This window comes from Rosa rugosa, chromosome 5 (genome assembly GCF_958449725.1).
Source record: "Rosa rugosa chromosome 5, drRosRugo1.1, whole genome shotgun sequence".
Taxonomy (NCBI): Eukaryota; Viridiplantae; Streptophyta; class Magnoliopsida; order Rosales; family Rosaceae; genus Rosa; species Rosa rugosa.
The window spans coordinates 54,481,195-54,494,595 of NC_084824.1; the positions used below are offsets into that span (position 1 = coordinate 54,481,195).

General features: G+C 37.5%; 1 protein-coding gene across 2 annotated transcripts; it reads left to right on the forward strand.

Moving 5' to 3' along the window:
* The first annotated feature begins 811 nt into the window (after nt 1-811).
* LOC133710042 (serine/threonine-protein kinase STY13) lies at nt 812-6,793 on the forward strand. Of its 2 annotated transcripts, XM_062136016.1 has the most exons (7): nt 812-1,661; nt 1,850-2,248; nt 2,704-2,825; nt 3,136-3,344; nt 3,432-3,606; nt 5,577-5,711; nt 6,350-6,793. In XM_062136016.1, the coding sequence occupies exons 2-7, from the start codon at nt 1,915-1,917 to the stop codon at nt 6,554-6,556; spliced, it is 1,182 nt and encodes a 393-aa protein (XP_061992000.1). In that variant the 5' UTR covers nt 812-1,661; nt 1,850-1,914; the 3' UTR covers nt 6,557-6,793. The 2 variants fall into 2 exon arrangements, with proteins under 2 accessions (XP_061992000.1, XP_061991999.1); XM_062136015.1 differs by having other exon boundaries at nt 812-2,248.
* Nucleotides 6,794-13,401: the final 6,608 nt, after the last annotated feature.

A 13,401-nucleotide genomic window follows, 5' to 3' on the forward strand; every position in this document is an offset into this window, starting at 1 on the left:
TTTGGACAAGATGTCAGAAGTCTTAAATTATCACATTGACCAGCCTAGTTATTTAATAAAGAAAATGACTATTGCGATCAATTGCTAATGATATCACATCAAATCAATATTGTTTTCATGAGGTTTTCTGGAAGAGTTTCGTACCGTTAACAAAAAGTGACTTACACATATGTTTTGATTTTTTATTACAAGATTATTTTTCCCCACATTGTGATTCGCATCGAGCCATACGAATTCCAATAAGATAACCAACCCTTACACCAAGGAATAACATGGATGTCAATATCTTATACGGTCATAATGATTTTCGAATCACTAAAACATAATCTATTCACCTCAACAAAAAAAAAAAAAAAAAAAAAAAGGAACAACATGGATCCGTAAAAAAGGAGATTGTGATAAACCTTATGGATCACTAATCTTTTGGATCTCATATCACCTCTTCGGGCTAAATTTACGGGCTTTCTAATACACTCTTATCCTAAATCGATTCCACTTAATTGAGTTTTATTTATGTCATACTCCGATATTTGTGGAACAAAAAGCTCTTCCAATCTTCCATCATGTCATGTCATTTATTCTACTGTTCATTAATGAGTATAATTTTATTATTTTGGTATAAAACAAAATGGATAATTTAGATAATAAATAAAATTATTTGCGGTGGTTGGACGTGTCATGTGGTATTATCCCCCATTCTAACAATTTTATGTATTTTTTTTCTGTTTTATATTTATTTTTGAACAATATGTGTTTTTTCTGTTATAGAAACAGAGTTTTTAGTTTTGGTCTTGTTTGCCACCAATTCCGTATATCTCTGTTGTTTTTAGTTTCGAGTTTTCCTTAAATTTTTGAAACAGTCGCTCGCTCTCGAAAGCCAGCCGTACACTCGGCAACCCCGCGCTTCTCTCTCGTCTCTCCTTCTCTTTCGCTCTTTCTCTCTATATCTCTCATCCATTCTCCTCTTCTCCCTTCTGGGCTTTTCGTCTTTTGCCTCAAATCTCATCCTCCTCCTCGAACCCATAAGCCCCACCACCCCTGAAAAATCTTCACCCTTCATGCCTCTGTTTTCAAATCTCCTCCTTTCTTTATCACTTTCTCCATTCCTCTGCATTCGTATTTGAAAGTATCTTCAAAGTCCAAAAAGCTTTTACGTATTCTTAATTCGAATTCTTGTTCTTTAGGATAATTCAAAGTCAGCATTTTCGTCTCCCATATATTCTCTTTTTGTTGTTTGTGTGGATTTTGCACGCCGTACTTGTCCGTGGGTTGGATTGTACCTGAAGGGACTGTGGTCTTCAACTTTATTGTGTTTGAATTCTTATTGTTTTTTCAATTCTGGGTCATCGGTCGTTGGTCATATACAATTGTGGAATCGGGTCGTTTTCTTCGAGTTTACTCTGATCCATTCTGTTCTTCCGTTTGGAATAGAAAAAAGTAAAAAGTGGTTGGTGATGGGGTGCTTGAGATTTGGACGTTTGTTTTGTTTATAGTACTTTCAGAATATAAAAGAAGGGAAAGCTGTTCTGATAACAAAACCTGGTTTCTGGTTTGAGGTCAGCAGTAGAGAAAATTTGGGTTGTTGTGATTACCTGATTAGGTTTCGATTAGATCAGATTCATTCGGTTTTTTCCTTTCCATTCAAGGAATATGCTTCGTTGGTGAGTTATATTGTTAACCAAAGAAGGCTGTGTTCAATATTCTCTGTTTTAAGGTTCTTTTTTTTCGTAGATTATGATAGTTTTATAACAAATTTTGGCAAAGATGATCGTGTTCATGACAGAAATTAGAAGTCTGTAGGATCATGTTGTTCTAGGATAACATTTTGACAGATTGTTTGTGTGTTTAGATTCTGTTTCGTTTCGTTTACTGTCTGGTAATTGGAATTTTTCTATTTGGGTTGTTCTGCATTCAATGTCGGAAATGGATCCAATGACAAGTGACAATATTGAGGAGGTCAATGTAGAAAAGAAGATGGATCACCACGAAGACGGTGAAAATTCAAAAATCAAGGGTACTGGAAGTGTTAGTAACAAAGAAATGATTTTCAGAGCAGATAAAATTGATTTGAAAAACTTAGATATTCAGCTTGAGAAGCATTTGAGCAGGGTTTGGTCCAAAATTGAGGACAAAAGGCCTAAAGAAGAGTGGGAGATTGATTTAGCTAAATTGGATATAAGATATGTTGTAGCTCAAGGGACCTATGGTACTGTATACAGGGGTGTTTATGACGAACAAGATGTTGCAGGTATTCATTAAATCCTTTCTCCATTGTAATTTTGATTTTGTTTTGCTGCATACAAGATCTCTGTAGAATTTTATGTTTGCTGCATTAGTATTTCTTAAGAATGGAGCGCGAGAGCATAATTTGTGTGGAAGAGAAGGATGCCATAATTGTGTAACAAGTATAGTATGAGATCTTAGCTTATAATTCTATAACTCCGTAAATTATTTTCTTTATGAGATATGCTGCTTTTGTATTCTGCTGTTAGGAATGCAATGGAATTTGGATCAGCTTTCATGATAGGTTTGCATGCATTAGGATTGGAGTATGGTTATTTAATATTTGTTAAACATACATGGTTCAGTTTGGAGTACCCTTAGCATAAAAACTGTGGCCTTATTAGATCAATATGCAGTGCTTTGACACTCTGTTTCTATTGATATTAAATACTCACTTCAATCTCATGTCTGATATTATAGTGAAGCTGTTGGACTGGGGGGAGGATGGTTATGCCACAGCTGCTGAAACTGCTGCTCTGCGGGCATCATTTCAAAAAGAAGTTGCTGTTTGGCACAAGCTTGACCATCCTAATGTTACAAGGGTATGAAACCATTTTCTTTGACTTATTGTAGTCTGCTTAGCCTATGGTACAAACTCACTTTCTTTGACCTCGTCTAATCTGTGTATGCCAATAAGAATATTATTGTAAAAATTGACAGCCTTGGAGGCATTGTTATTTCCATTTTGTAATTGGTGATATATAACTTATGATTTATGAGCTCAATACATACTTTGCTGACTCATTTGCTAAACTAATAATAGTATCTCAGTTCTTTAAAGCGACACTTTTTTTTATAGTATAATCTTTTCAGTTGAATTGATTCCCCCACTTCTTTTTTGTCTCATCACAGTTCATCGGAGCTTCAATGGGAACTTCTAATCTTAAGATTCCTTCAAAAAACTCTTCAAGCGATGATCCAAATTCTCATCCTGCTAGAGCATGTTGTGTTGTTGTGGAGTTTCTTGCTGGTGGGACACTAAAACAATATTTGATAAAAAACAGAAAAAAGAAACTTGCCTTGAAGGTTGTGATCCAACTTGCTTTGGACCTCTCAAGAGGGTGAGTTAGGTTGTTATATACCTTTCATGGTTACAAGTTTCTTTTGGAAAGTCTTGCTGATTTGGGTTCTTTACCTTTCCCTTGCAGTCTTAGCTATCTGCATTCCAAGAAAATTGTGCATCGTGATGTCAAAACAGAAAATATGTTGCTGGATATCGATAGAAACTTAAAAATAGCTGATTTTGGTGTTGCTCGTGTTGAAGCTCAAAATCCAAGGGACATGACTGGTGAAACCGGCACCTTAGGATACATGGCTCCAGAGGTATTCATATTGAAACCTTTTATATGCTTTTCTATAGCCAATAAAATATTCTTTTTTCACATAAGGAAGAAACTCTAATGGTGGTGAAAATAAGATTAACCTCCTTAAACTTCTAATTTCATCAATAGATACATTGAATTATACAATTCTTTTACAGTCGATATATTTGTTAGTCTGAAGTGAGCCTTTATATATGATTTGCACTTTAAAATAGATGGAAAGGGCGCATGACCTCTTCACATGTAAAATGAGCAAAGCATGTACCCTTCATGTAAGAAAGCCTAAACTACTAGGTACACCACTGCAGCAGATTTTCTAAAGTGACCAAAATGAAAGTTTCCTTCTGGTCAACAGAAATAGTATTAGGGAAAGCTTTTACAAAGTTCTCAACGTCCGTGTTCAAACCACCCCGTCATTTACGTTGGCTTGCTCATCTTTGAAGACAACATAATTCAATACTCAGAAGGATGAAGTTGCTGCCAGAACAGCTAAAGTGACATTTATAGCTGACAATTAACATGATGAAATGAATATAACAATGCCATCCTGATGTTGTTGGTTGTCAGCAAAACAGGGCCTTATTTGCACAACCTACTCACCACCACCTTCCAGGCACACTCAAATTGGCATTAAATTCCCAAGTGGAGATGACAGAAACTTGGACCCAAATGAGACATTGTTTTGAGCATTGGAAAATCTGCCGGAGTTAGGGTCTTGACCACCACTTGGTAGTCCTGCAATCCTAGGCATTGAGACCTAAGAACTAAGTCCAGGGATCGATACCAAGAACCTCTTATAGTTTTATTTACCATACTAGCACACACGATTAAGAGCTAAGAGCATACAAGAACTAATCATTGGGCTTTTCTGTATCCTTGAGAATTAGCGTGGTTGATCAGGATGAAATGAGCTTTAGATGAAAGAGAAAGAGGTGGAGGCAAGAGGGTTTAAGCGAAGAACTGTTTTTGCTTGGTTGTAATCATGGATCATGTTCTTGCTGTTTCTCTTAGTGGTGAGTCGGGACACATATATGAGGAGTCTTAGTCCTTGTTAGGAAGCTGATACTTTGAGCATGAAGGGCTCATTTTGGACAAGTGTTTAGAGAGCCAGGTCTGGGGTCACCACGATGGTGCAGGTGTTCCACTGACATAGCACAGTGACTTGTCAGGAAGGTGGGAGATGATGCGCTGTTGTAGTGCATGAGACTTAGTCTGGTGCCCGTTGTTTGGAGTAGAGGATTGTCTTATGATCCATATGAGAGATTTCTTGGTGCGACTTTTGTTATTCTTAAAGAAACTTGTCATGTTCACAACAGGGATAAATGGGTGTTGTGGTCATTTCAGAAAAATCGCTCACGCTTAGGCTTTCTGGTATGAATTTCGCATGCATTTAAATGTGAGAGTTTGACAAAGTGGCCTATTTGAAAATTCTGTATTATATAGGCTGTTAATACACAGCATTAGAAGTTTAGAAGAACATTAGAACAAGCCTTAAATTTAGCGTGGTGCTAAACAGGTCAATGCTTGTTAGTGTAGTTCCCTTTTTTTTCTGGGGTTTAGTTCTCTGTCCATGAAAAAAAAAATTTGTTTCTCCAAGGGGCTGAGGTTGTTTTGATCTGGGATTACTGATATTATGTTGGGAAGAGGTAAAATTCTTGTTTGGGTCACTAGCTTGTTATAAATAGCTGCAGAACAGTGATCAATTTTTGGTTATTGGGCTTGAAATGAAGGCCGATGAACAAAAAGACCTCTATTACTCTGTCCGTTCTATATTTTAGTTGTATGGCCCGCACACATAAGACACTTTTGTATATGGTAGTTGATCTGATAGCATGGGTTTTCTGTAGCTAGTCATCCAACCAAGAAAGACATGGGAATCTTTGGGCATCTCACAGGAAATGGAATTCTTTTCGATCTTGTAGCCACGGCACTGAACACCCATCCAATTATGCTGACACTTTACTTTTGTAGGTTCTGGATGGTAAGCCATATAATAGAAGGTGCGATGTCTACAGTTTTGGCATATGCTTATGGGAAATGTACTGCTGCGATATGCCTTACCCTGACCTCAGCTTTGCTGATGTATCATCTGCTGTTGTTCGACAGGTTAGTTTACTCAATGCATTTAGTCAATTTATAAATCTATTTACATTTGTTTAGCAGACTTTACTAATAGTTCTAGTTTGGTGTTCAAATTGGGAATGTTGAGGAAGGGAGGCCTTGCATCATGACTTATCATTGTGTTAGTGGGTTTAGACTTGCAATGGTATACTTCACATAGCATTTAGCTGAGAGCCATCACATGATAATTTCAGTTTAGTCCAGTTCTTTTACCATTTTGGTTATCATTGTGTTCTGCACACTATGCTATTTAGTATTTAAAAGCTCAGGCCTTGCCTTCACTATTTTATAAAGCTTCAGTACACCATTTGTACACTATTCTTCTCAAATATCTTTTGTATCTGCACAGTGAAAATTGGATCTCAAATAGTTTATTTTAACCTAATCATTCAAATTTCATAAAGCTACATCATGATTATTTTGTATAAATTAAATTCGATCAGCAATGTGGTCAGTTTTTACTCATAATTTAGTCAATACTTTTGTAAGATAAAGGTTTAGTTGCAATCTTAGTGAATGAGCTATTGAGGTTGTCTGCCGAGATTAAAGTTTGTATATCCTGTTGAATAGTTAGATGAATATTCAAGGGTGTTTGATAACATACTGCTTTTTTATGTTTACAGAACTTACGACCGGAAATTCCGAGATGTTGTCCTAGTTCTTTGGCTAGTGTCATGCGGAAGTGCTGGGATGGAAATGCAAATAAACGACCTGAAATGGATGAGGTGGTGAGAATGTTGGAAGCAATTGATACAAGCAAAGGAGGTGGAATGATACCTGAAGACAAAAATCCGGGCTGTTTCTGTTTTGCCCCTGCTCGCGGTCCTTGATGTTGTTATCCTTATTTGTACCCTGCACCAAAAGAAATTGATTGGGTGTTTTTTATGCCAAAAAGATGATCAAAACAAAAGCAAAAGAGAAGGATGATAATTTTTTTTATCTTAGACATCCTTTTGAGCTTCAGATTTGCCTCTTAGTTTGACAATCCCCCTTTGTTCTTGGAGTGAATGAGCAAAGAAAGGTTCTATTAATTTTACATCCAAACTGTATATGCAGCTTGTGTGTTATCAGTGTTTTAATTGTGAGTCGAGTATATGAAATGGTCGAAGGTGTTGCTGATAGTTGATAGACTAAGGTGTTCATGCATCGGAGAAAAGAGGTAATGTTCAAAGTCGCATACACGACACATGATAATCAGCCATGTCAATCCTTGCTTGCCAAGTTGTTTAGTGTGGTTCCACTTTATTGTTCTATTCCTAATTTCCTATATATTTGCCCTTGTTTAATGTTGATGATGGATGGAAGTTAAACAATCAAAGATCGAGTCTTTTGACCCTTTCATTCAAACTTTCAAAGTTGATGTTTCTTTAATTTTTTAAAGGGGATGAGTTTTAGGCTGCCAAGATATGAGCAACGTACAATAATTGGAGAGATAAATGTGGTCAATATGCAGGCCAATTAGGGTTAGTTGGAGTGGATTCCCAGTGTCTTCGGAAAACTCAGATGCCACATAACCTATAGCCTCAACATGTCAAAAAGAACTTTGTTGTAAGATCTCACAGCACGAATATCATACAGAGTCATTTGTTTGCCATATGATGCAAGTGGAATTCTAGTCGGACCAACTTCGTGATGGATGAGGATATTAGATATACCACTTTACTCTCCTGCTTTTGCTTTTCCATATAATTCTAGATGGAAGTGGAACCAATTCCTTATGCTCAACCAAATTACACCCGAAAAAATAGTGCATTGCATTTGCCCAGCTATTTTCACATAACATGTTTTCTGGAAATCGGGGATTGATAGACACGTTGCAATTCGTACTGGGCAGAAATCAAAAATTCATACAAAAAGCACAATTTTGGTTTTCACTACCTGTTGCAATTCTTACTGGGCATAAATCAAAAATTCATACAGAAAGCAAAATTTTGGTTACGCAGTGAAAATCTCAACGTTGAGATTAAAAACACTGCGGGGCTCTTACTCTTGAGAACCCAAATAAAATCAATCCAATAATAGTGAAGGATATGATTCTTTACAAACACATATAGCTCTCTACGCGGCTACAATCTCTAAACTCACTAAAGAGGTGCTTGTCTTGAATCTTGACCTTCTTCTTCACTTGAACGATCTGCAAATATCACTCCTCTTGCAACACCAATCTTCTCTACTGATCTCGAGAGAATCAATGCATGTATATGAATGATGAATGAGACACTTTTACATGGAACAAGTGTTTCAAAGTACCTATGCGACTTTTTCTAAGCAAACAAGAAGAACATGAATTCTTGCGTCTAAGTCCCCCAAACATAAACGCTCTTTTCTTCTGAATATATTGAGGAGAAAACAAATCCTCAATTATCAAGATTTACCCCAATTGGACTCCTAATAGGAAAGGTCTTTCAATAAAAAGATATCCAATTAAAATACCCAAATCCTAAAACGATTAGGACTTCAATAGCACAATTTTTTACAGTTAGAAAATATCTTTATAATATAACATCTAAAAACCAAAAGATAATTCCAAAATCAGACTCCCAAAGTTGCAATCCCGTGCTTATGCATGAGATGCAATTACCTGAAATTCTCCGAGTCCAATTTTGGTGAACTTTGTAGGCTTCTTTTTCCAGCTTCTAACGATGAAATGGGATAAGATGCTTCACTTGCTTTTGTATGGGAATGCCAACACATAAAACGTACAAACTTTTGTAATTACAAGCTTTAACCAAATTTTAATTAAAAAAAATTTGAGGTTTTGGGGGTGGTAATAAGGAATGAAGCAGGTCTTTTGATGGGAGATTTATCAGAAAACTTTGTTAGTGCAGTCTCTCCATTGGCCACAGAACGGTATGCCATCAAGGCTGGACTAAAGTTTGCTAGAGAAACTGCGTTACTACTTGTGGAAATTGAAACAGATTCTTTGGAAGCAGCAAAGCTGATTGGTTCAGGTAATATTTGTTGGGCTGCTTTTGGTCATATTGTGGAGGAAATCAAAGAGCTTACGATATTGTGTCAGATCACACAAGTAAGTTACAAACCACATGAAAGCAGTGGTGCAGCGCACACAATTGAGTGGTATGTGTTGTAACATGTTGGGTTGTATGTTTGGTTAAAAGTAGGCCTTCAATGGCTTCTAGATTGTATTGATAATGACCCACTTGTAACTGATCTATTTTATTTTATTTTTCAAAAAATCTCTTAACCCACCACACCCTTACATATGTCAGTGAGAATCGAACCCATGACCTTTACAATATTGGAATTATAACTTACCAACAGGTCACCGACCACTTGTAACTAGGAATGGGCAAACAGGGGCGGGGGCGAGGTACCCGTGGGTTTTCCCCGCATTTGTCAAGCGGGGGCGGGGTTCCCCCATCACAGGTGCGGGGGGACTTATTTCCCCCGCGGTGGTGGGGTTTCCCATTACCCATGCGGGTTCCCCAATTTTTTTTTTCAACCAGGGCATTTTTAAATTTTTCTTATTCTAAAAAAAAAACAAAAAACTTATACACGGGGTGTTTTTCTTTCCCACCTTCAAGTCTTCAAGTCTTGAACAAGACGAGCCGCCATGGCTGGAGGTGTTGTGCAGCCAAAAGGCGATCCGTGAGGATCCGACCGTTGTAATGACCGAGATTTTTGGTATTAATTCTTGTTTGGCGTAAATTTAATAAAGTCTCAGTTGTTACGAAATGTAGTTTCAATATATTGGCGTAAATGGGTTTTGATCCGTGAGGATCAGACCGTCCGATCGACTTGTACCTTTGATATATTGATCGTAGAAGTGTTCCGATGACTATGTGTGGTCTCGGATGAGGATCCGACCGTTGGATCATTGTATAAATTGGTAAAGATGATCCTCTACGCGATCCGTGAGGATCTAACCGTTGGATCATAGTATAAATTGGTAAAGATGATCCTCTAGGCGATCTGTGAGGATCTGACCGTTGGATCATCGTATAAATCGGTAAAGATGATCCTCTAGGCGATCCGTGAGAATTCGGCCATTTGATCGTCGTATAATTTTGTGAGGATGATTCTAAAGGCGATCCGGGAAGATCCAACTGTTGGATCTTCGTATAATTTTGAGAGGATGATCCTAAGGGCAATCTGTGAGGATCCAACCGTTGGATCATCGTATAAATTGGTAAAGATGATCCTCTAGGCGATCCTTGAGGATCTGACAGTTGGATCGTCATATAATTGTGATTTGTGAATTGTATGCTAAGTTGAGATCGTATGTGATTAGGTGCTTAACGGAATTGCATTGACCGATCATTTGTGATTTTGTGATCATATGCTATTTTGAAATTTTCTATTTTCTAAAAAGATAGAAAATAGAAAATTTCAAAATAGAAAAACAAAAAAGTTCATATAGAGAAAATGGCAAATGCAGGGGCGGGGCGGGGGTTGGGAACCCTTTACTCGTGGGGGCGGGGCGGGGCGGGGAATCCCCCATTTGAAAATATCCCCAGATGGGGAACGGGGGAAATTTGGGGCAGGGGGTGCGGGAATCCCTCGTTTGCCCATTCCTACTTGTAACTGATCTTTCTGCTTAATGAAATATAACAGTCTTTTGATAAAATAAAATAAACTTTAACCATATTTTAGTTTGTAAAATGACGTTATATCGTCTCATTATTTGAATAGAAGCTCACTTTGAATTTGATTTGCTTTCCATATAATCCAAGATAGAAGTGGAACCAATTCCTTATGCTCGAATCTAATAATATTCCCAAAAAAATAGTACATTGTATTTGCCCAACTTAATTTATTCTTAATTTTGGTGGGACTACATATTCAACTTTAACCCAATTTTAGTTGTAAAATGACATTATATCGTCTCATTATTTGAATAGAAGCTCACGTTGAATTTGGTTGAAATCTAAGACGACACGGGAGCATCACTAGTTGGCAAACAAACGTTCTTAAGCTAAAAAAGTACATCCACATAGTTTAGTGCATTGTTCGATTTTCCTAACTTTATTCTTAATTTTATTGAACTAGACTCGATATCAAATTTTGTTCACAAAATGATGCAATATTGTTTCATTATTTAAATATGAGTCACTTTAATATTAATTTCCATCTAACAGAATATGGAAAGATCATTATTTGACAATCAACACTTCTATTTGGAAAAGAAATCGTCTTAAGCATAGGACACAATCACTTTCAGTTTGGCATTATTGATATATGCCACTAAAACTCGATGAAAAGGAGACTTCTTGTACCTGAGTCCTGATTTTTCTTGTCTTATTATTTACCTAATAAACTAATATAGTGATATTCTTGTCCTTTTGGAAGTAGTGGTGTTCGCACTTGCACCATTTAATCATTAATAGTCATTCTCCAGGTACATATCAACCTTCATCCGTTCACCTTATCTAGATCAGCCTCACCAAAATCAGAAAAACAAATCACATTGAACCCAGACGGTATCTTCATTTGGGTTCAATGAGATGGTACAAATCGATCGATCATGAAGAATGTGGACGTCAAACTGACCATGTACATATTGGGAAAGTAGAGTTCTTGGATCATCTTTAATGAATTGAGAATTTGTGATTGATGCCCTTGCTGGAAAATTTATTCTAATTGAAACAGCTTATTAGTGGATTTTGGGATACTAGCTAGCTAGCTAGTCTTCTCAATTTGTCTGTTCCATATATATATCGACAAATATATATTAGAATACAGGTTTCAATATAGTCGGTGAATAACCCTGGCGTAACATTGGACAACTTCGATTTTCTCATGAATTGAAAAATGGGAGATCAACAACAATTGATTCCTTGAAGGATTCATAATTGAGATCGAAAATGCTCGTCTAGTCGTCTTAATATGTACGTGTCATCATTTGACAAGGAGATCCCCTGCGGCCCTGCCTTTATGAGTTTGGTGGTCCACCAATGGTGGAGTATATATAGCAACATTGCAATTTGTGATTATATATACATGTAGTTCGAGATGACGTACAGTTCTATCATTCTAGTTAAGTTATTGATATAAGGATGAATTCTATAAACACCAAATACAAAATGCAAAATATATTATAGGGTCCTTGACCAAAAGCCCCAAAATGAACTAAAGTTATCCTACTTACCCCAGCAACAGATTTTTATTCCCACTAACCTAATTTAAAGAGAAATGACAACTTTGTCCTTCACCTAATTAAAAAATTACATTATGCCACTATGTCTTCTCTTCTCTCTCTCCACGCTGCCAGCAAACCCCTCTTTCTCCTTTCTCTCTCTCTCTCCCCCTGATCTCCACTTCCGATTTCTCTCTCTCTGCGATCGCCGCGCCGGAGATGCAGTCCAAGCCTGAAGACGACGAAGAAGCTCCGATCGGAGCTCCAACCACTCGAACGTTCTCGTCGTCGTTCGATTGTTCGCCGATCTCGAGCCTCCGCAGCCTTGTCGTCGTTGCTGTTATCATTCCGGCACTCGCTGTTATCCCTCTCACTGGATCTGCGTGGGCGTACTCGTCGAAATCACTTCTCGGAAAACGGAAAGTCAACAGCATCAACGTTAGGGACCATGGTGGCCGGAGCGCAGTACCTCACGACCTCAAGAACCACCGAGTGCGTGTACCTCATCCGCGTTAGCTGGTCCGCCGTGATCAGTTCCCGGACCTTGGCCAGAATCTCCGGGTGTGAGTCGAGCGACGCCACCGCCCACAGTAGCGACGACGTGGAGGCGTCTTGAGCAGCAAATAGAAAGAAGAAGAAGTCGACTCCGACTGCAACAGGAATGGAGAAGAGGACATGGGTGCCCAGAGCTTTTCATTGGGTGACTCAATCAATTTCTCTGTTTTTTTTTTTTTTTTGGGTAAAATGGTGCAGAATGCCCGAATAGAAAGAAAAAATGAAGAAAAAAAAGTTCTATTGGGGCAATAGACATCTGTTAAAGCGTCTATTGGGGGGTAATAGACATCTATTGGGGGCAATAGACGTTTTGAATTGATGTAATCTCCTCGTTTTTTTTCTTTAATCAAAGTTTTATTTGTGTAGTTTTAGGAAGATTAATTACCATTTCGGTAATCTAAACGTCTATTGGTGTCACACCCCGAATTCTGAATTTAAGTAATTCATATTCGAAGCATGAACCTCAAATACCCTGTTTATAATCTCAGAATTTTTTTCTCAAAATCAACTGTACATTACACCTCTCGATAATTACATAAACCAAATCCTCAAGCTACTTATTACAATACACTCTCACCAAAACAAATTATAAAGCTCAAGAGAGCACAATTCTCCTCACAAAACAAATGCTATAAATCTAATACTAATACTCTAAATCGCACGATCACTGCCCTGATTCTCCTGACCTGTAAGACTACCCGCTACACAATTTGAATAGTGTACCGGGAGTTGCAACAACACAAAACCCGGTGAGCTTTTGACAGCCCGTATGAGTAAACAAGAAAGAACTGTTGATTTATTCAATTATATTTATTATAACTCAAGTAAACAATCAACACACTCACAAGGTAACTCCAAAAATCACATAAACATAAAAGCAAGTATATTCTCGATACTCTCTTTTAAAACTCAACATTTGACTGATCACAACCAACAACTATTGCAACATTAATATGTGAAATAACATTAAAGCAAAGCATGCTTGATTCTCTTTTCACTAACACATTCACATATTAGCAATAT

Bases quoted from the DNA above. Each gene is read 5' to 3' on its own strand.
- LOC133710042 (XM_062136015.1), top strand. From the start codon at position 1,915: ATGTCGGAAATGGATCCAATGACAAGTGACAATATTGAGGAGGTCAAT. The intron at 3,345-3,431 runs GTGAGTTAGGTT...TTTCCCTTGCAG, and splicing joins GCTTTGGACCTCTCAAGAGG to TCTTAGCTATCTGCATTCCA. The intron at 5,712-6,349 runs GTTAGTTTACTC...TTATGTTTACAG, and splicing joins CATCTGCTGTTGTTCGACAG to AACTTACGACCGGAAATTCC.